The sequence below is a fragment of the Hyla sarda genome, chromosome 10 (assembly GCF_029499605.1).
Source record: "Hyla sarda isolate aHylSar1 chromosome 10, aHylSar1.hap1, whole genome shotgun sequence".
In the NCBI taxonomy this organism is placed as follows: domain Eukaryota; kingdom Metazoa; phylum Chordata; class Amphibia; order Anura; family Hylidae; genus Hyla; species Hyla sarda.
The window spans coordinates 94,769,955-94,791,853 of NC_079198.1; the positions used below are offsets into that span (position 1 = coordinate 94,769,955).

Below are 21,899 nucleotides of genomic sequence, written 5' to 3' on the forward strand. Positions count from 1 at the left end.
TCCTGTACGGGGCCCTGACAGCCCGCGGGAAGGGGGCATGTTGACCACCGCACGAAGTGGCGGCTGACGCCCCTCAATACAACTCTATGGCAGGGCCAGAGCGCTACCTTCGGCCATCTCAAGCTCTTCCATAGAATTGTATTGAGAGGGCGTGTCAGCCGCCGCTTCATGCGGTGGTCAACACACGCTATCTGGCCAGCGCGGGGGGGCCCCAGCGGTCGGACCCACCGCGATCTGAAACTTATCCCCTATCCTTAGGATAGGGAATAAGTTTTTCACCACTGGACTTCCCCTTTAAGTCTCCATGGACTGTCACAACATGTTGTAGGTATTCCTCTTCTTTTTCTTTGAAATGTCTTTTTCTTTGGAACTTTTTTCTTAGGATGTTATCAGGTATGGACAAACAATGGAAGCTTCTCCTGTATTAAATGTACAAATGAAACCGGCTTAGATGTGTTTCAGAATCTGACAGCGTGCAGACTTGGTAAGTACCTCTTCAATATATTTTTGTGATGGGAATATACAGTGATCACTCAACTTACAATGGCCTCAACATACAATAGTTTCAACATATAATGGTCTTTTCTGGACCATTGTAACTTGAAACCAGACTCAACATACAATGCTACGGACAGCCCAGATCTGTGAAACATGTCAATGGCTGGAAGAACCGACCAATCAGAATGGACATCCACTGGTAAAAACACCTGTATTACTGAAGGGTATGCATTGAATTTCTGTCTGGTAGTTCCCCCTACAGTACAGGGAGGTATTACATGTGGCACAGTTAGCTGCTTCTTTGGACACCAGGTGAGGGCGGCTCCATTTTACTTTTTTAGGACATTGTGTGTACTGTATGGGACTATGAAGAAGCTCCTGTCCTCTACATAATTATTTAAATCTCCCAGATAATCTTTCTTACTGGTATATGTAACGACTTGCTTTATCTATATATTTTTGTTTAATCCTCACTTTTTTCCTATTTTTGGATGACATTTTGGTGGCTTTAGAACCAATTACCAAGTTTCCATAGAGTTATGGTCTCAACATACAATGGTCATCCTGGAACCAATTAATATTGTAACTTGAGGGACCACTGTACAGTGATCTCTACCTTTAACCCCTTAAGGACCCAGCCATTTTACACCTTAGGACCCGGCCATTTTTTTGCACATCTGACCCCTGTCACTTTAAGCATTAATAACTCTGGGATGCTTTTAGTTTTCATTCTGATTCCGAGATTGTTTTTTCATGACACATTCTACTTTAACATATTGGTAAACTTTTGTGGTAACTTGCATCCCTTCTTGGTGAAAAATCCCAAAATTTTATGAAAAAAGGAAAATGGATATTCCCCCAAAATTTATTTTCATTCACATATACAATATGTCTACTTTGTTTGCATCATAAAATTGACATGTTTTTACTTTTGGAAGACACCAGAGGGCTTCAAAGTTCAGCAGCAATTTTCCAATTTTTCACCAAATTTTCAAACTCACTATTTTTCAGGGACCAGTTCAGGTTTGAAGTGGATTTGAAGGGTCTTCATATTAGAAATACCCCATAAATGACCCCATTATAAAAACTGCCCCCCCCCCCCCCCCCCCAAAGTATTCAAAATGACATTCAGTCAGCATTTTAACCCTTTAGGTGTTTCACAGGAATAGCAGCAAAGTGAAGAACATTCACAATCTTCATTTTTTACACTCGCATGTTCTTGTAGAACCAATTTTTGCATTTTTACAAGGGGTAAAAGGAGAAAATGTATACTTATATTTGTAGCCCAATTTCTCTCGAGTAAGCACATACCTCATATGTCTATGTAAATCGTTCGGCGGGCGCAGTAGAGGGCTCAGAAGCGAAGGAGCGACAAGGGGATTTTGGAGAGTACGTTTTTCTGAAATGGTTTTTGGGGGACATGTTGCATTTAGGAAGCCCCTATGGTGCCAGAACAGCAAACCCCCCCCCCCCCCCCCCCACATGGCATACTATTTTGGAAACTAGACCCCCTTGAGGAACGTAACAAGGAATAAAGTGAGCCTTAATACCCCACAGGGGTTTCACGTCTTTTGCATATGTAGTAAAAAGAAGAAAAAAAAGAAGAATTTTCACAAAAATGTGTTTCCACCCAAATTTCACATTTTTGTAAGGGTTAATAGCAGAATATACCCCCAAGAATTTGTAACCCCATCTCTTCTGAGTATGGAGGTACCCCATAAGTGGACCTGAAGTGCACTACGGGCGAACTACAATGCTCAGAAGTGGAGGAGTCACATTTGGCTTTTGGAGAGCAAATTTTGCTCAGGGGGCATGTTGCATTTAGGAAGCCCCTATGGTGCCAGGACAGCAAAATAACCCCCACATGGCATACCATTTTGGAAACTAGACTGCTTGAGCTGGTGTCTGTCAGATCTTTGGAACAGTGGGCTGTACAAAAATTTTTATTTGCACAGCCCACTGTTTCAAAGATCTGTCAGACACCAGTGGGGTGTAAATTCTCGCTACATCCCCTCATTACATTTCGTGAGGGGTGTAGTTTCCGAAATGGGGTCACATGTGGGATTTTGTTTTTTTGCGTTTGTCAAAACCGCTGTAACAATCAGGAACCCCTGTGCAAATCCCCTCAAATGTACATGTGCACTCTCCCTTCTGGGCCTTGTTGTGCGTCCCCAGAGCACTTTGCGCCCACATATGGGGTATCTCCGTAGTCGGTAGAAATTGCATTACAAATTTTGGAGGGCTTTTTTCCCTTTTACCTCTTGTCAAAATGAAAAGTATAGGGCAACACCAGCATGTTAGTGTAAAAAATTTATTTTTGCTAATACTGTTCAGTGCTATGCATAGGACATAGCACTGATCAGTATTATCAGTCATCTTCTGCTCTGGTCTGCTCGATCGCATACCAGAGCAGAAGACCCGTGGAAGGCAGCGGAGGCAGGTAAGGGGACCTCCGGCTGCCATGCTGGATGATCGGATCACCGCGGCAGCATTGCGGGTGATCCGATCATCCATTTTAGTGTCTGCAATGCAGCAGATGCCGTGATCTGTATTGATCACGGCATCTGAGGGGTTAATGGCGGACATCCGCGTGATCGGGCAGGTCCCTGACTACTATCAGCAGCCGGGACCTGCCGCGCATGACCTGCCGCTCCGAAATCTCACGGTTAAGCATAGGACGTAAATGTACGTCCTGTTGCATTAAGTACCAGCTCACCAGGATGTACATTTACATCCTGCGTCGTTAAGGTGTTAAGCAAATTATATTTCCCAGCATGCTAGAACAGCCGGTAACTGTCAAGACATGCTGCGAGTTGGAATTTTGCAACAGGTGGTGAGCCACAAGTTAAAGCCCCCTTCTATAGGGACTTTATTTTTTTCACAGCCCCCTCCTCAGTCAGTCATCCTTTTGTATGTTATGGATGGTACATAGCAGTCAATGCACCGTTCATCCAATAATATTGTGTATGATGTGGCTGCAGAAGCTGTAGACCCAGTTGGACAGGAGCAGCAGCATTCATCTCCGCTGCTTCATATGTCTTACACTCACACAGACGAGTCACCTCATGTCCACCTGACAGAGAGAAGAAAAGAAGCAGACAATGCGGGAAGACCAGGTCATACTGGTTTATCACTGTTTAAGTATCTGAACCTGTCAAATAAAAATCCAAAGGAATGTTAAAAAAAATAAAAATAAAAAAATAAAAAAATTTAGAATTTGAAATTACAGAATAAAATTAAAAGGCTGATTTATTCCTTGCATAGGTTACTTCTTAGTTTAGGACCATTGGATTTTAATACAGATGTGTTTAATGCTTTATATCAGCAGGCACGATGTAGGAATCTCATTGTCACTACTTAAATGGGCAGGGTCATAAAAAAAAAAAAAAAAAATTACTTGTGATCTGTCATAGAGACTTATCAAAAGTTTTGATCAGTCAGGGTCTGAGTGTTCAGACCACGACCAGTCACAAGAATGAGCCAGGAAAAGTGATTGGCCAGAAGCCTCTCTCCTTGCTGTGTGTCAATTGACCAAAACGAATGTAAGTCTATGGGACCATCTTGGTCTCGTACACAGAGCAGGGAGAGAGGCTTCTGGATGGTCACTTCTCCTGGCTCATTCTTGTGAATTGGTTGTGGTCTAAACACTCAGACTCCAACCGATAAAAACGTTTGACCTTTCCCTAGGACTCTTTAAATGAGCTGTCCAGATCTAGAAAAAAAGTTTTTCCCAGAAACTGAGTTCTGCTGCAATGAGTATCTCCTGCTCCATTCTGTACGTTACACAAACGGCTTATTGATTTCAATGGGAACTTTACAAGAACAACCTGTAATGTGCATAGCTTTAGGGAACACAAAGGATTGTATAACCCCCTTAAGTTATCTATAGGTTACATTCAGATATAGTCCAGAAACTGAGTCTTTTTCATTGGCAAGAAGCTAAACTGTGGGAGTAGTAGGTGAGGTCAGCTGCTAAATAGATCACCCTGTTCCAGTACTTTCTGATCATTTGCACATCATTGTTGTTTCTAGAAAATATTTGCATATCTGAAAAACCAGTCCACCTTGCTTGGTCTGAATTCTTGTCATTTATCCCATGGTTCACATACGTGCTGTTCTAGCAGTAATCCTGCACGTGCAGTAAATCACTGAATTCTTTCCTTTTTGAAGGTTTTGAGTTATTTTACTACATAAAGTGTCCCAAAAAAGGATCAGATACATGAAAAGACCTAAAATGGTGCCATTTGTAGTATATTGGAAAATTCTATTTTTTTTATTCTTTTTTTTTATTCTCTTCAGCTCATTAATTTCATCCTGCCAAAAAGTCTTCATGCTATTCATACTATAAATAAATCAGCATCTGTTTTTGAATGTTCCTATTTAATTAAATGGGTGTGACATGGGATGAAGATTTGTTCACTAGGTGTCGAGGTTCTGAGACCCCCGCCAATCCCTAAATCTAAGGTAGCGCTCAGCTGAGTAGTGTGCCCAATCATTTCCGCACAGCTCTCCTTAAAGAGCAGGGCAAGAGGTGTACCAATGCATGTAAACTTTCCAAGGAGAGCCATGCTAAAACAAAGGAACACCGTACTCGGCTAAGCATTTCTGCCCCCTTGTTTTATTGACTGAGGGGTCTCAATCCGGACACACTTATCTAAACTTATGACCTGTCAAAGTTTGTAAAAGTGATATGTGTCCTTTCAGTGGTGGGCCTTGCAGCATTGGTGTCAGGGTGCAAATCTGACAGGAGACATTTCGGCATTGAGTTTGTTTACTCTCTTTTTTTGGGGGGTTTCTACTGGGAGCTTCCTATGAATTTATCCCTTTTTATGTATGTTTTAAGATGGAGAAAATAGTTTGCAAGACAGGGACTGATATGAATGTCAACAATTGTTGAATAAAGCTGTGGAATATGTTGGCAATATAATTTGCTCCCGTGCAGACTCTGGTCTGTACCTTTTTTTAACCCCTTAAGGACTCAGGGTTTTTCCGTTTTTGCACTTTCGTTTTTTCCTCCTTACCTTTTAAAAATCATAACCCTTTCAATTTTCCACCTAAAAATCCATATTATGGCTTATTTTTTGCATCGCCAATTCTACTTTGCAGTGACATTAGTCATTTTACCCAAAAATGCACGGTGAAACGGAAAAAAAAAATCATTGTGCGACAAAATCGAAAAAAAACGCCATTTTGTAACTTTTGGGGGCTTCCGTTTCTACGCAGTGCATATTTCGGTCAAAATTACACCTTATCATTATTCTGTAGGTCCATACGGTTAAAATGATACCCTACTTATATAGGTTTGATTTTGTCGCACTTCTGGAAAAAATCATAACTACATGCAGGAAAATTTATACGTTTAAAAATGTCATCTTCTGACCCCTATAACTTTTTTCGTTTTCCACGTACAGGGCGGTATGAGGACTCATTTTTGCGCCGTGATCTGAAGTTTTTATCGGTATGATTTTTGTTTTGATCGGACTTTTTGATCACTTTTTATTCATTTTTTAATGGTATAAAAAGTGACCAAAATACACTTTTTTGGACTTTGAATTTTTTTTGCGCGTACGCCATTGACCGTGCGGTTTAATTAATGATATATTTTTATAGTTTGGACATTTACGCACGCGGAGATACCACATATGTTATTTTTTTTTTTACACTGCTTTATTTTTTTTATGGGAAAAGGGGGTGATTCAAACTTTTATTAGGGAAGGGGTTAAATGACCTTTATTAACACTTTTTTTTTTTTTTTTTACATTTTTTTTTGCAGTGTTATAGGTCTATTAAGGTGTATTAACACGCCTGTGATCAGCATTATCGGCGCTTGACTGCTCCTGCCTGGATCTCAAGCAGGGAGCAGTCATTCGTCGATCGGACACCGAGGAGGCAGGTAAGGGCCCTCCCGGTGTCCGATCAGCTGTTCGGGACGCCGCAATTTCACCGCGGCGGTCCCAAACAGCCAGACTGAGCAGCCGGGATACTTTCAGTTTCACTTTAGAAGCGGCGGTCAGCTTTGACCACCGCTTCTAAAGGGTTAATACCGCACATCGCCGCGATCGGCGATGTGTGGTATTAGCCGCGGGTCCCGGCCGTTGATGAGCGCCGGGACCGAAGCGATATGATGCAGGATCACGGTCCTGCGTCGTTAAGGGGTTAAACAAAAGTGCAGTTTTTCCAGAACTTATTTTAATACCACAGTCCGTCAGCTTGGCGATACAGTCATTCCAGCATTGTTGTTTAAATTTCTGTTTTTGTCATGTGTCAGTTTCCACTCAAGCATCGGAAATCCACATGAATATCAGCACAGCTCCATCTGTTCCTCATCATTTGAGTAAGTGGCAACACTCTGTATTCCATTTGTTTTCTCACTCTGTTCCCAATGAATGTTTTGTGTTGGAAGGATGTGTATTGTAGAATATAATATAGGAGATAATGGTGCATGCTAGTGGATTTTTGGCACTCGCAAAGTTCTGGAAGAGGTTATATTAACCAGGATCGTCTAGTAGGAATGGCTTTATATGTGTGTATGCATGTGATATATAGCTCCAAAAGCAATAACTCTACCTGGATATGTTCTCTGTAAGCCATCTGTGGCCTCTGTTGTCTTCTCTGGCTGCTTGATATTCTTTGCCATCCTTGTCTTCTCTTGCCTGCATCTCCCACCAATCAATGCAGCTCTGCTCTTCCAGTCCCAACCCTCCTGCTCTGAGCAGCAGAGAGAGACTCTGTGCCTGATTGGCAGAGTCTACACATGCCTTCCAGTGCTCAGCACTAAAGGGAACATGACTCATGAGAGCAGGGCAGAAACCACAAGGTCTATGTATCTCAGGAGGGTGGAGGGTGGTTCCAGAAAGGGATTTGGACAGAGAAAGAGTGGATGGCTGGATGATGTCATTCCCTCACTTCATTCATGTAAGTGACAACTAAAGAGGGGAAACTGCTCTATATAGCTAATGAAATAATTTTTTTTTTGTCAGAAATTAAGTAGTTTTTATATAAAACGGCATACAAAAACAAAGAAAAAACATAAACCCAGAAAACCCATCCCACCCACACAGAAATAACCCCAACCCCCGTGTCCTTTCTTCACAGCAGAGAAAACAAAAAACAATATTATGAAAAATAGTGCAGTGCAATATACTGAATCGTCCAACAAACGAGGCATATTTAAGGCTAAAACATATTCAAAAACACTGCATGGGCTTCACAGAAGAGAAAATATAATATCAAGTAGCACAAGAAGAAGGGCAATAACAAGTGGCATAGGTAACACGGACACAAAAAAACAGGAAATTAGACAGTGGACAACACACCAAGGCAAACACAAAACAGAAGAGTAAATGAGACAAGGATAGTTTACAAGCAAAATACAGACAAGATTAGTTGTTAGACCCCCTCAACCCCCCCCCCCCCCCAGAAACACCTCCATGGGAGTTCTCCACATATAGGTGGATGGCAGACCAGGGGTATCAATCCAAGGCCCCCAAATGACCTCAAATGAAGGTATACACCTTTTTCTAGTCTGATGTGATTTAATTTTACAATCAATTCGGATATAGTGGGTGGGGAAGCCCGCAATCAATGCTCTGCAATTAGTTTACAAGCTTGGTACAAAATCCTAATACCAATGTACAAGCCACCATCCTCATCCAGATATCCCAATACATGTGTCAGAGCGGACAAACTTTACGGGCAACCATACACCCGCCTAATCAATCGTCCCACATCATTCAAAAAATGTGTAAAAATGAGTACAGTCCCACATCACATGAAGCAATTGAACATCGGACAAGGAACAACGGGGACAGCAGGAATCCGGCCACACCCCAATCCTATGCAGGAATGCGGGAGTACGATACACCCAATGTAGTAGAAATATTTGGGACACCCGATTGGCCACCAACACTGCCAGCTGTGGGTTCATAGCCATATTCTGCGCCCACTGCTCATCCAATATGGGACCCACATCCACCTTCCATTCATCCTTAATATTCAACAGATAGGCCTCATGATAAGAGGACAGCAGTTCCCTATACAACAGATATTACACTTTTTAGTAGAAATCTGAGTGAACAAATCATTCACCACCACCAGACGAGCTGACAGTCAAATCACAAGCTCCAGACTGCGCTGCATGGGCATGTCACAGTTGCATATAACTATATAAAAGAATGAGTGAGGCAGAATAAATTCCTCCTGGAATTAAGGAAATGACTTCAAAATCAGCCCATCATATAGCTGCAAAATATACAAAACCCCATGGGTAACCCAAAGGGAAATATCAGGTAACGAGCACAATTCAGACCAGAATTATGCAAAAGAGGAGAATATGTAACAAATACAGGGTAATGCATAAGGGTCTTAAATTTCATCCCCACCTTTAAAGATGAGCACAAAAGTAGGAGGAAGGTCTGGGGGGGCGTGTCTGTGCAGCCATTTCCAGCAGAAAAATATGGGTCACTTTACCAATACGCCTTGACATTAGATCACCTGTGCACCCCATAGTGGTAAACTGTGCCCATCCCCTCAACTGTTTAACCTGCAATGCTAAAAAATTACAACCAAGGATTTGGAATGGACAAGCCACCCGCCTCTTTGTAAGTACAGCCAACTTGCATTCTACATAAGCACCCTAAACAAGGACTGAATCCTAAGAAAAATATTTTATAGGAATCCAGACAGGAGTATAATGTAAAATGTACTAATACTGAGGCATAAGAACCATTTTAACTAGGTTAGATCTACCGACCATGGAGAGGGGAAGCTAACACCAAGTAGCTACTTTACGGGAACTACGGTCTAACTGGATAAAATTGAGAGTAACACAGTCTGAGGGAAGGGCAGTAACATACACACCCAGATATTTATACTGTGTAACTATGGGAAGGCCAACCCTAGAAATAACCGATGCAGAATGGAGAGGGTCAAGGGGAAGGAGCGTGGATTTGTCCCAATTAATAGGCTGCAGTAAGTACCATAAATTTCTAGCAGGGCCATCAAAGGGGGCAAGGAATGCACAACATCTCCCAGGAAGAGGAGCAGGTCATCTGCATAAAAGGCAATACATTCCTTTAGGTCCCCATAACGGAAGCCTCTAAATTCTGTGGAAACCCTAATGAGTACCACCAGGGGCTCTATTGCGAAGACTTATAATAATGGAGAAAGGGAATACCCCTGGTGTGTACCACGACCCAGGAGAAAGGAATGGGAAAGCAAACCGTTAGCCCCAATTCTAGCACGAGAAGCAGCATACAACAATTGCACCCATGTTAAGAACCTTGGCCCAATTCCCATGTGACACATGACGCTGCACAGGAAATTCCACTAAATGCTGTCTAAAGCTTTGGCAGCTTTGAGTGAAAGCACAGCCCTACAAACGGCACCCTCAGGTTGCAGCTGGAGATTCAGAAAGAGCCTTCTGATATTTGCCATCGATTTCCCCGGCATGAACCCCGTCTGATCCCCATGCACCAGAGTTGTAATGATCCTCAAAAGACAATTGGCCAGGAACTTCGCCATTAACCTCAGAGCACAATAGGGAGATTGGTCTATATGAACCCAATGAGAGTGGGTCCTTACCGGGCTTCAATAACAAGACTATGATGGCCTCCAACATAGACCCAGTCCCCCTCCGCAGCAGCCTGCAAAACCCCCAGCAACTGGGGCAACAAAACAACATCCTGATATTGTTTAAGATACTCATTAAGGAGCCCATCGACACCCGGTGACTTCTCAGAAGGCAAGTCCCCCAGCGCACTCTCTAATTCCTAAAGAGTAACAGGCTCACCTAGGTCGTCTGTTTGGGTCTGTGACAGCACCAGGAGCAAGATACCTGATCAATAGCAACCAGATCATATGTCAGTTTAGAGGAATAAATGTCCTCATAAAAGGAAACAAACACATTCAAAATGTCCACATGATCCTGGACAACAGTCCCGGCACTATCACAGAGGCAAGGAATAGAAGCGGACCCCTGCTGGACCTTAATAGTATGGGCCAGCAGGCGACCTGTACTCTTGCCTTACTCAAAATAGCGCTGCTGTTGAAAAAAGCACTTATCTGCCATCTGCAACACATGTGAGTCTGTATGGACTGCCAATTATCTCTAGCCAGGTGAGAAGGGTCACCTAAAAACTGTTGTTCCGCCAGGAGCACTTGCTGTAATGAGGTCTGGATCGCCATATTCTTACATTTACAGGTTGTGATATCCCTAATAAAGATACCCTGTACATATGCCTTTAACCCCTTAACGACGCAGGACGTATATTTACGTCCTGCGCCGGCTCCCGCAATATGAAGCGGGATCACGCCGCGATCCCGCATTATATCGCGTCGGTCCCAACACTCATCAACGGCCGGGACCCGCGGCTAATACCACACATCGCCGATCGCGGCGATGTGCAGTATTAACCCTTTAGAAGCGGCGGTCAAAGCCCTATGGGACCTATAACACTGCAAAAAAAAAGTTAAAAAAAAGTGTTAAGAAAGGTCATTTAACCCCTTCCCTAATAAGTTTGAATCACCCCCCTTTTCCCATAAAAAAAAGTGTAAAAAAAATAAACATGTGGTATCGCCGCGTGCGTAAATGTCCGAACTATAAAAATATATCCTTAATTAAACCGCACAGTCAATGGCGAACGCGCCAAAAAATTCCAAAGTCAAAAAAAGCGCATTTTTGGTCACTAGTTATACCATTAACAAATGAATAAAAAGTGATCAAAAAGTCCGATCAAAACAAAAATCATACCGATAAAAACTTCAGATCACGGTGCAAAAAATTAGTCCTCATACCCCTCTGTACGTGGAAAAATAAAAAAGTTATAGGGGTCAGAAGATGACATTTTTAAACGTATGCATTTTCCTGCATGTAGTTATGATTTTTTCCAGAAGTGCGACAAAATCAAACCTATATAAGTAGGGTATCATTTTAACCGTATGGACCTACAGAATAATAAGGTGTAATTTTTACCCAAATATGCACTGCGTAGAAACGGAAGCCCCCAAAATATACAAAATTGCGTTTTTTCTTCGATTTCGCCGTGCATTTTTGGGTAAAATGACTAATGTCACTGCAAAGTAGAATTGGCGACGCAAAAAATAAGCCATAATATGGATTTTTAGGTGGAAAATTGAAAGGGTTATGATTTTTAAAAGGTAAGGAGGAAAAAACTAAAGTGCAAAAACTGAAACCCTGAGTCCTTAAGGGGTTAAAGAATCCTAGACTGTACCTACCAAGGCAGTCCCTGCATTGATCTCGAGAGAAGCTTCCACATCAGACTTGAGCGTAAGGGCTACTGAGGGGACCTGAAGCCAAAAAGGATTCAGTCGCTGCAGAGAACCCTGCAACTCAGGATGAGAATTGAAAGTGAGATGCACAAATACAGGGGAATGATCAGAAAGATTACGGGGGAACTACTCCACCGACGTAACCAGGGGAAAGACCAACTCATTGCCCAGCGCGAGATCCATACGTGAGAGCATACCATCAGAGGTAGAATAGCAGGAGTATTGTACCTTTAGGATTAAGTCTTCTCCTTAAATGTGCCCACCCCACCTCCTCCACAATCCTAGCCAGACCCATAGAACCGGGAGTCACAGAAGGCCCTCTGTTACTAAACCTATCAAGTGTCGGATGCAACAAATTATTGAAATCCCCCAACCACCAGGAGCGGTGCATCAGGCAGAGAGGATAAATAAGTCACCACCCTGCACAAGGAATCGTTTGAGTATATGGGGGGGGGGGGATATAGAGTGCAATCTGCACACCCAAGGTACAGTTAGAAGTGCCATAAAGTCAAACAAACCTACGCTCCGGGTCTATAGGACTAGAAGTATAGACAAATAAAATGCTTCTATGAATGAGCACACTTACACCCCGGGCATGTGAGGAAAACGTGGCATGGAAGGTGTGGCCAAACCGCGGTTTATTCAGCACATGTTTAGTGTCACCTGTCAAGTGCTTCTCAGAGAGGCACAGTACAGCAGGTTGATAGGGTTTGAGCACCTGAAAAACAGCAAGAGACTTGTTGGGATCATTGAGGCCCTTACATTCCATGCCACCACATGCAAATCAGTAGCCATAAAGAAACAAAGGAAACGTAAGTAAAAATACAAGGGGGTGGACGCAGTATCTGCCAATATTCAAAATTTGGAAGAGTCATAAAAGACAGAGCACTGCACAATGAGAGGAAGAAAGGACACTGAAAAACACAAGCACCCCAGACAAACAACAAAAACCAAAGTCGCATCTTGTGACACGGGGCAAACAAATAGCCCAGGTAGAGTGAGCAGATGACTTAAAGATAGGAGATACCTCACAAATATGCCGTGCTCAAATCCGAGCAAATAAGAACAAAATATAGAAAGGACATGAGGTAGCATAAATAAGCACCCATAGAACATATGATCAGTAATATAGGCAATAAATGGAAAAATAACATAGGCACAGGAGCATATTCAAAACCATAGGGCCTAGCTATAAACCAAGGCACAGGAAGTCCTAGGCAGGCTGGCAGGACCAACATTAGCACACATAGTCCGCACAGGAACTTCAGGTACGGGCGCGCTGTATTTGCGCCCTTATGAATATCCAGCCATTCCGCCCCCGCCACAGAGTTGTCAAACGTGAGTAGTTCCTAAGGTGACCACTCAGAGACTAGCAGAGTATAGCATAGAGTACATCACATTCAGTGCACGCAGGCGTCTCTTAACATCCGTAAATTTAGCTTGCCTCTTTTGAACTTCGGCCGAAAAATCCAGGAAGATAGAGATATGGCTGCCATTGATAGAGAGCGAGTCCATGTCCCTAGCTTTGCGGAGAATATCTTATCCTTTATAGTGTAAAATGCGGAAGAGGACAGCTCTGGGTGGGGCCCCAGGCGATGGAGGACAAGTCAGCACCCTGTGGGCACACTCAACAGCAAATAGAGGAGTCAGTCTCTTTTCGAAATGTAGTAAGGAGCCAATTCTCAAAGTATTTCCCAGGGTCATAACCCTCGACTTTTTCAGGGACGCCCACCACCATTTAGCGGCAAGTGCAGTCAAATTATTAATCACACGATGCAGATCTCTCTTGAGCGGAGGGACTTGATCCTCCACTCTTTCCTCAACCGCACTATCCCACTCAGAAACCTTTTGCATATCATGGCGGATAAGGTTAATATCCTCATGAAGGCCACCCAGTAACATTTTAACATCAGTGTTGCCCTTGGAGACAGCCAAAAAGACATATTTCAAAGTAGGCTAAGCAGGAGTAGATGGAGGTAATGGGTTACTTAATGTAGCAGGCACCACAACAGCAATTGAGGGGTTAATAATGACAGGGAGCTGACAGCAATTGAGGGGTTGTTAATGGCAGGGAGCTGTGCAACTACAGCAGAGATAGTCTCAGAAGAGGATACAGCAGCAGTAGGCTTACCAGGGCCATCAGGGGATAGTGCAGCAATGGGAGAGGAGTCCCCATGAAAGGCAGATGGCAGTCCAGTAAGCAAAGGGTTAATTCCAGACTGACCTGCGGCGTCAGGGCATTCAGGCCCACTTAACAGAGCAGAGGGGTCCTTAGCCATAGAAGAGACCAGGGCCCTGCCAGCTAGTCAACCCCATCCTGCTCCTCCTCGCTCCAATCATCCACCGGAGCCCGCTTGGGCTGGTCTGTGACCCTCATGAAGCGTTCCAGCCGCTCCGCAACTCCTGACACCTCAGGACAAGATGGCGCCGGCTTCCCTTGCATCTCGGCCTCACCATCCTCCTGCGCTCCCTGCGTCTGCTTGTTTCGTCTCCGCCCGGCCATCCTGACGCCACAATGTTTTGGGCACCTTCACCCACAGGTAGGCAGTGATTTAAGGACAATAATATGGCCTGATGTCCAGGATAATAGAAGGATGCTCAGCGGAGCTCTGGACTGTGTGTCTGCTCACATGCCACGCCCCAATGAAAGCTATTTAGACAATTAAAAAGGCTGATGAGTGGGAAAGTATGGTCTATGGGTTTAATTCCCCAGAGTACCCCTTTGAACTTATATAGTGGTGGAGGGACTCCATTTAGAATGGGCATTTGGTATAATGACTTTGCACCTTCTGGTTGATGCCCAATTTTGCCATGACACTAATGATGACCTTGTGATGTCAGGCAAATGTCCCCTGCCATGTTTCGGTCATACAGTTTTGGATTCGCTGTAAAGTCCTCAGTGCTCATGTTAATCTGAGGGGAGTTGAATGCATAACCCCTCCACTTCCTTTTATAGACAACAATTAGAAATTTGCTGTCATATTCTAAAATATTTCTCCAGACACGAGCATTTCCAATGTCTGCTTGGTGACCTAGAAGAATGGAGGCAAAATCCAATCCTGGGAACATTGTGCTGCTCAAAGGTGGCCTCAGATTACTTGTGAGACCTAATGATTAAACTAAGATCAATACACTTATCATAGTGTGATATGAGCTGTGAAGGAAAGTGAAGACAAGCGAACGCTGCCCACATGTTCAGTTATATTATATGTGGCCAAACCAGACCGTGATCCTGGAATTAGAACTGGCATACATGTGCTTGCAAATATAATTTTTCTGGTTAGACAATTAACAGATCACTCCTGAAATACTTTTGTGTACTTTGACACACTTACAAAAGATTCCAGTATTGCATAATCTGTTAATTAATAAACAAAATTAATGAAATCTTAATATGAATTCATGCACAGTATAAAAATCGGTTTTGTTCATACTGTTAAAATATCACATTGTAAATCACACAAGATGATTTTTGTAACCCTACATCCCATATAACCTGAGTAAAAACTGATCAGAAAGTCCCATCTATGCCTCAGTGATTAGCACTGTTGCCTTGCAATGCTGGGTCCCAGGTTTAAATCCCACCAAGGACATCTGGGGACAACACTTACAACAGAAGTTACAAAGTTGCAAGTTGCAAATTCCTGCCCAAAGGACTTGGTTTGCACAAAATGTTGTGACTTTTTTTTTTTTTTTTACCTATTCATGCTCGCCAAATGGACGGGGTTTATCAGAGTGGGCATAAATTTCTTAGGCTGTGGCATGGGCAGTCTAGTAGGTGCCTAGGTTTATCAATCCAATCCCGTGATGCTGTACTGGTGAGGATTTACCAGGGGCTGTAATTTTAGTGTAGTTTTATAATATAGTGTCTGAACCTTTTGTGTGGTGGTATCACAATTCTCATATGATCTTTTGCCCCGAAGTTTATTTTTAACAGCATACAAAATGAGCCTGTCCTGCTTCAATGAGTGGAGCGACTACTGTGTGGGGAGGGAGATCATTCTACAGGGAATTTTAGTTTTGCAACAGCTGGAGACAGCCTGGTTAGAAAACACTGGTCTATTGCATTGAAGGCAGCAAGGGGGGTGTATTTCACTGGATAGGGTGGCTGATATGTGGGAGGGAGAATAATGACCTCACGTTTACACACAAGGAGTTATGGGATTTGGAGTTGGATAGAGGCAACTCCAACAAGAAACAGCCAGTTCACAAAAAGATAGCCACAGCGTTATGGTAATCTCACAACATAGTCACTAAGCTCCAAGACAAGCAAAAATCCTTCCTAAGCATGTCCATTACTCTCTGCCAGGTATGTACTAAAATCACCTTTTATGGAGGATAACCCCTTTTAAATTCATGGCTCTTAAAGTGAAGAGGAAAAAAAAATAAACTTAAAAATGAAAGTTGGCTGCATGGGCCTCTGTCAGCTACAATTTATGTTCCAAACTGCTGGTTGGACAAGGAGACACATGTTACCATTTTTGTATTTGTCTGGGCTTCCATAACATAGAAAAATGTGTTTTTTATTCTCTGGTGCCAAGTTTCATAGAGGCGTTCCCAAGGCCCGGAAGTGCTAAAGGCTGGAACTGCACCTCTGTCCCTGCTTGATGGATAGTCAGCTGGCAGCAGAGCCCTGACTAAAGCAAGGACAGGGATGGGAGTGGCAGCATTGTTCATCAATGTTTCTGCCCTCAGGGCACTTAAGGGCCTTGGGGATGCCTCTATGACTCTAGGCACCAGAGAACAAGAGTGTTTTTGGTTGTCATACATTTTTAATAAGCATGTATTTTTAAAATATTAGCAGGTATCATGAAAAGGTGCACTATAGTGCAAGGCACAAAGTAGTAAAAAAATTTAAAAAAACAAGCCGTAATAAGAAGAGCACAACCAGCAATCGAAAACAATATTTGGCTGAGACAAACATTAAGTCAGGCTCCAGTCAGTGGGAACTCTGTCCTTAGCTGCCCCACAAGAACAGAAAACAATATAAAGGAAGAAAGAAGAGAGTGTAAAGACTCATGGCAGAAAGCAGGACTCACACGGTGGTAGTAGATCTGCTGGACCTGTGCGGCAGATGACTCAGGCCGTGCCAGGGAGCGGAGTCTTAGGTGCCGCTGATTTTCACTGGAGCCTGCCGCAAAGCGGTATGGTCTTGCTGCGGAAGCTGGCACCCAGGTCGCTACCCCTGGCATGACTCAACCACACAGGTGGCTGAGGTGATGCGAGGCACAGGAGGGATTAGGCAAGACATGGTCTGGATAGCAGGAGGTCAGGGCTGGCGGCACAGTAATGTAGTCAGGAATGTAGCAGAAGGTAAATAGGCTGGCGGCAAGGCGCAAGATCAGGTCACGGAACACAAGGGTCTGGAACATGGCAAGGCAACACAGAAAACTCTTTCGCTAGGCACTAAGGCAACAAAGATCCGGCCCAGGGCAGGGGGAGGTGCACACACTTCTAGGGAAGGAACAGGTGTAGACAATAGTTAGGGTGTACTGGCCCTTTAAATCACAGAGCTCTGGTACATGCGCTCCCTAGAAGGCGCGGGCACACGCGCCGGGACTGCGGACACAGAAGACTAGGGAGGTGAGTGACAGGCTGGGACTTGCATGCGGGGACGTGAGAGAAGAGCGCTCACGGCCAGAGTCTGGCCGGAGCGCTGACGTTACAGAGAGGAGGAAAAAAGGGGGGGGAGGGGGAAGAATCGTTGGACTGGTAGGGAAAGGTTTAAAAAAAAGAGCGAAGGGAAAGGGAGGCTCCCTTCTGTCTCTCAGCATGCAACCTGTTGGAAGAGTAAAGCCTGTTGGCCAGAAGTCGAATAGTCAAGCCAGGGTTGCCAGACCTTCCCTTTCAAAATGCATCTTCTTCATCCATAAGAATTTCTATGTTTTTGAAGCACAGACAGATGTATGAATAGTTCCATGTGTCGCCTTGCTATCCAACAGTGTCAGCAGTATCAAACGTGAATTGCTGCTGAAAGATTCTTTATTATATAGGTGATTAATGGGTATTTTAGTATTAAATACGAAACCCCTTATACAGTGCCACTCTTGCGAGTGACAGTCTTTAGAAAAGTTTTACGCTATTTCTAAGACTATAAGACTTTCCCCCAACCCCCCTTCTAGAGTTTTACATGGTATGTTTATTGTAGTCTCAGTAAAACTAGTCGCGACCAGTAACAGACAATAGAAGACCTTGTTGGCGCGTTTTGAATTCTGACAGGTGATGTAGCTTGTGCAGGTTCACGGCAGGTGCAGAAATGGTATCTGTATCTTACAGAAAGTATGCACCTGCTTCTTTTTACAATATATATGCTGTAGCGTGACAACTTGTGACCCATGACTCACAACATGAAGTCATCTTTTATACTTTTATTTTTCCATGGTTTTATATAGTTGTTCTAGTTGCATCTTTCTGTTGGTTGTGATGGTTCCTCAGTATTGTCAGGTAACTTTAAAGGGGTTATCCACCATAAGGTGATTTTAGTACGTACCTGGCAGACAGTAATGGACATGCTTAAAAAGGATCTGCACTTGTCTTGTGGCTAAATGGCTATGTTCTGAGATTACCAGAACACTGTGGCTAGCTTTTTGTGAACTTGTATTTCCTGTTTTGATTTTTTCTTTTTATGACTACAAATCCCACAATTCTATTTTCCTCCTTCCCACACATCAGCTACCCCACCCATTGGAACATAAATGAGCTGCAGACCTGTGGTTTTCAATCAGGGTGCCTCCAGCTGTTGCATTAGTTTCAGATTGATCCCTCCACCCATTGAAGCAGACAGGCTCGCTGTCATCAGCTGACTAGTGAGTCAGGTCTCGGCCGCATTGCAATCTGGGAAAAATCCGATACAACAGTCATTTTGTATGCTGATAAAAATTAATATTGGGGTGAAAATCACAGAAGAATTGTGAGAAAACAGTCACACACAGGTACAGACACTATATTATGAACTACACTAACTTTACAGCCCCTGTAGCATAGTCAAATAAAAAAATTCCCGGAATACCCCTTTAATTTGAATTTTTATTAAACAAGTTACACTGCCTAGAGCAGTGGTCTTAAACCTGCGGACCTCCAGATGTTGCAAAACTACAACTCCCAGCATGCCCGGACAGCCGTTGGCTGTCCGGGCATGCTGGGAGTTGTAGTTTTGCAACATCTGGAGGTCCGCAGGTTGGAGACCACTGGCCTAGAGGAAAGCACCTGATTAGAGAAGTTAGTGATAAACATTAAATCATCAGCAAGATCTGTGAGCTAAAGTAAGTCTAATCTATAGGTTTCATTGTCTCAAACTCTACCTTTTAAAATTTGAACTATTGAATTTATTATAAAACTTATTTCTGTCTTTCTTATTAGGGTTTATAGGAGAGTGGGGTGGGTTGGAAAATGTATGAAATGGCCACTCAGCCAACCACAGGCTTGGGGTGCGTTCACACAGAGTAATTCAAGAGGAATTTACTCGAATAATTCCCCTTGAATTATCCGCTCCAAATTAATGCACATCTCCTCTGCCCATTGACTTTAATGTTATTTCTGCTGTCCTGTTCACACTACGGAAATTCTGCTAGCAGAATTCCGACGCTGAATTCCGTTCCGCTTGAAGAAAGTATATGTTAATTCTTCAAGCGGAATCCGCTAGCAGAAATCTATTGAAGTTAATGGTAAAAAAAAATCCGCCCAACATCGTTTTCGCGCGCAATTTGTGCAAAATTCGCGTGCAATGTGCACATAAATGGATGAAAAACCTTTTCACTTCTTTCTCCCCCATGTCCGCGCGAAAAAAAAAAATTTTCCGCCCGTAAATTTTTCAGCGTGAATTACTCTCCATTTACTCCGTGTGACCGCACCCTTAGGTGGGTCACTGCTACACCACGTGATTGGCTGAGTGGGCTTTTCCTAAAAGTCGCATAGTAGGGACTCCTTGAAATGGCAGCATAAGTTTGATTCTTTGGGTTCTTTAAAGTGACTTTTAATATGAAGTGTCCCTGACAGTGATTGACAGGCGTTAAGTGATGATGGTAAATGGAGTCATTCTGTTCAATCTCTAATACAGGTAATCCTGGGGTGGCTGCATCTCTGCTGCTAGGAACGCTCTTCATCAGCCTCTTCCTTGTTTTTTCGGTGGCCTCATTCTTTTACCTCAAGCGCTCGCATTTGCTACCGGAAATATTCTACAGGAGAAATAAAGGTATCTGACACATGAAGTCAGGTGTGAAGGACAGAAGTATGAGCTCAGCTCTTGTCTTTTATAGTACAGTAGAAGAAATGTACTAGATTAAGAGCATTTATGTCACCAACAATGGCCGCACTTCATCTCCAATGTATTCTTGGGATCAGATATAGTCTGTGACATATTATTTATCTGCAGAACGAGGCGTCCTTTTTATTTTTTTATGTTAATGGCTGTGCTTTCTTCTGCAGTTATTTTTATTGATCCATGTTATCCAAAATAATATTTACAAATAGTGTAATTTACAAGAAATCAATTTTTTATGTATACAGGTCCCATACAGACCTTTTGTGTCTCCATGGTTACAAGCACTGGCCTAGATTTACTAGTCTGTCTGAGGACAGAAACCAATCACAGCTAATGTTTCTGAATTGTTATGGTTCTCAATGGGAAACCAGACGCTGTGTACTTCTATTCTGCACTCTTGTTTCTTTCTTCCATCTGCTCTTTACTGAATTGTCAAGATGAGAGGGCAAATAGAGTACAATAACTCATGACTGCAGGATCGGGCTAAGCAGGGTTTGTTTATGATCTGCTGTAACCATAGAGACCAATCTATCTCCATAGGGGCTGCCTATACAGCAAAAGATCCTTATTTAAAAATATATATATAATTAAAATAATAATAATAAAATAATAATAATAATTAAAATAATAATAATTAAATATAATAATAAAAAAATAATTAATAATAAAAAAATAAAACAGAACAAGTTTCTTTCAAAAACAGCTCCACGTCTGTCTACATGGGGTGTGTGTGTGTGTGTGTGTGTGTGTGTGTGTGTGTGTGTGGTGTTATGACTTGGCTCTATTCACTTCAATGGAACTGAGCTGCAGAACCACTCCAAACCTGGAGACAGACCAGGAGCGTTTTTTGAAAGAAATTAGCTCTGCTGTTCTATTCCTGGACAACCCCTTTAAGAATGGTACAACTCTTTTGACACTTGAAACCAATCTGACATTGAAAAAGATTATCCCTATATCAATCTCTATCCAAACAATCATCAGAGTTGAAAGAAATCTTATTGGCTAAAAGGACTGACATGACGCCTTACTTTGGCTTGAACGCTATGAAGACCTTTAGCTGCCTATAAGCCACAGCCATTCTGCTTTTATATTAGGGCTCCCACATGATCTTAATATATCTATCTAAGTATACTTTATTATATTGGGGGGGTATTGCATAAGTTCCAGCACAGCTCAAATAATTGCAGTAGTCCCCAAAGACTTTCTATCATTGGGGAAGCATTTATGTTATATACAACGTCCAATGAATGGCGGTCAGAAATTTGTGTGCCAAGCTGTGTGCCATTAAAGGGGTACTCCACTGAAAACATCTTATCCCCTAGCCAAAGGATTGGGGATAAGATGTTAGATTGCGGTAATGTCCAGAACACAGAAGCTTGGAGCTTCCGCGTTCATGATGTCACGCCACACCCCCTCCGTTCACGTCTATGGGAGGAGGCGTGATGCTATATACTAGCAATCACGCTGCCTCCTATAGACATGAATAGAGGGGGCGGGGGGGTGGCTGGCTTCGCCACTCATCAGGCATGGAGTGGAGTTCGCTCTGTGCACCGAATGACAGGGGTGCCGCAGCGCGGGGGTCCCCCGCAGCGGGAGATCTAACATCTTATCGCCTATTCTTTGTATAGGGGATAACATATTTTCATCGGACTACCTATTTAAGGCTCAAATCTTATCCACAGGAATAGGGCTCCGGTCTCTTATGGATTGCAAAATATGTGGAATGGGGCCTGCACTCGTTTTCAAGTGATGCACACTGATATGGTAATTCAATGTAAAATCAAGAAACTCTCGGCACTCACGATTTTCTGAAGAATGCTTACCAGTGTTTATTCACACATGAAAGGTAATC

The 21,899-nt window shown here is 43.0% G+C and overlaps 1 protein-coding gene across 6 annotated transcripts in view; it reads left to right on the forward strand.

The window, feature by feature from the left end:
• C10H1orf159 (chromosome 10 C1orf159 homolog) overlaps nucleotides 1-21,899 on the forward strand; it is a 67,868-nt gene that overhangs the window by 41,575 nt on the left and 4,394 nt on the right. For 5 of the 6 annotated variants that reach the window (XM_056542514.1, XM_056542511.1, XM_056542515.1 and 2 more), the window contains exons 7-9: nucleotides 383-484; nucleotides 6,767-6,832; nucleotides 19,844-19,978. In XM_056542514.1, the coding sequence (XP_056398489.1) occupies nucleotides 383-484; nucleotides 6,767-6,832; nucleotides 19,844-19,978 (303 nt within the window). The remainder of the gene's footprint in view (nucleotides 1-382; nucleotides 485-6,766; nucleotides 6,833-19,843; nucleotides 19,979-21,899) is intronic. The other variant, XM_056542516.1, reaches the window with a different exon arrangement.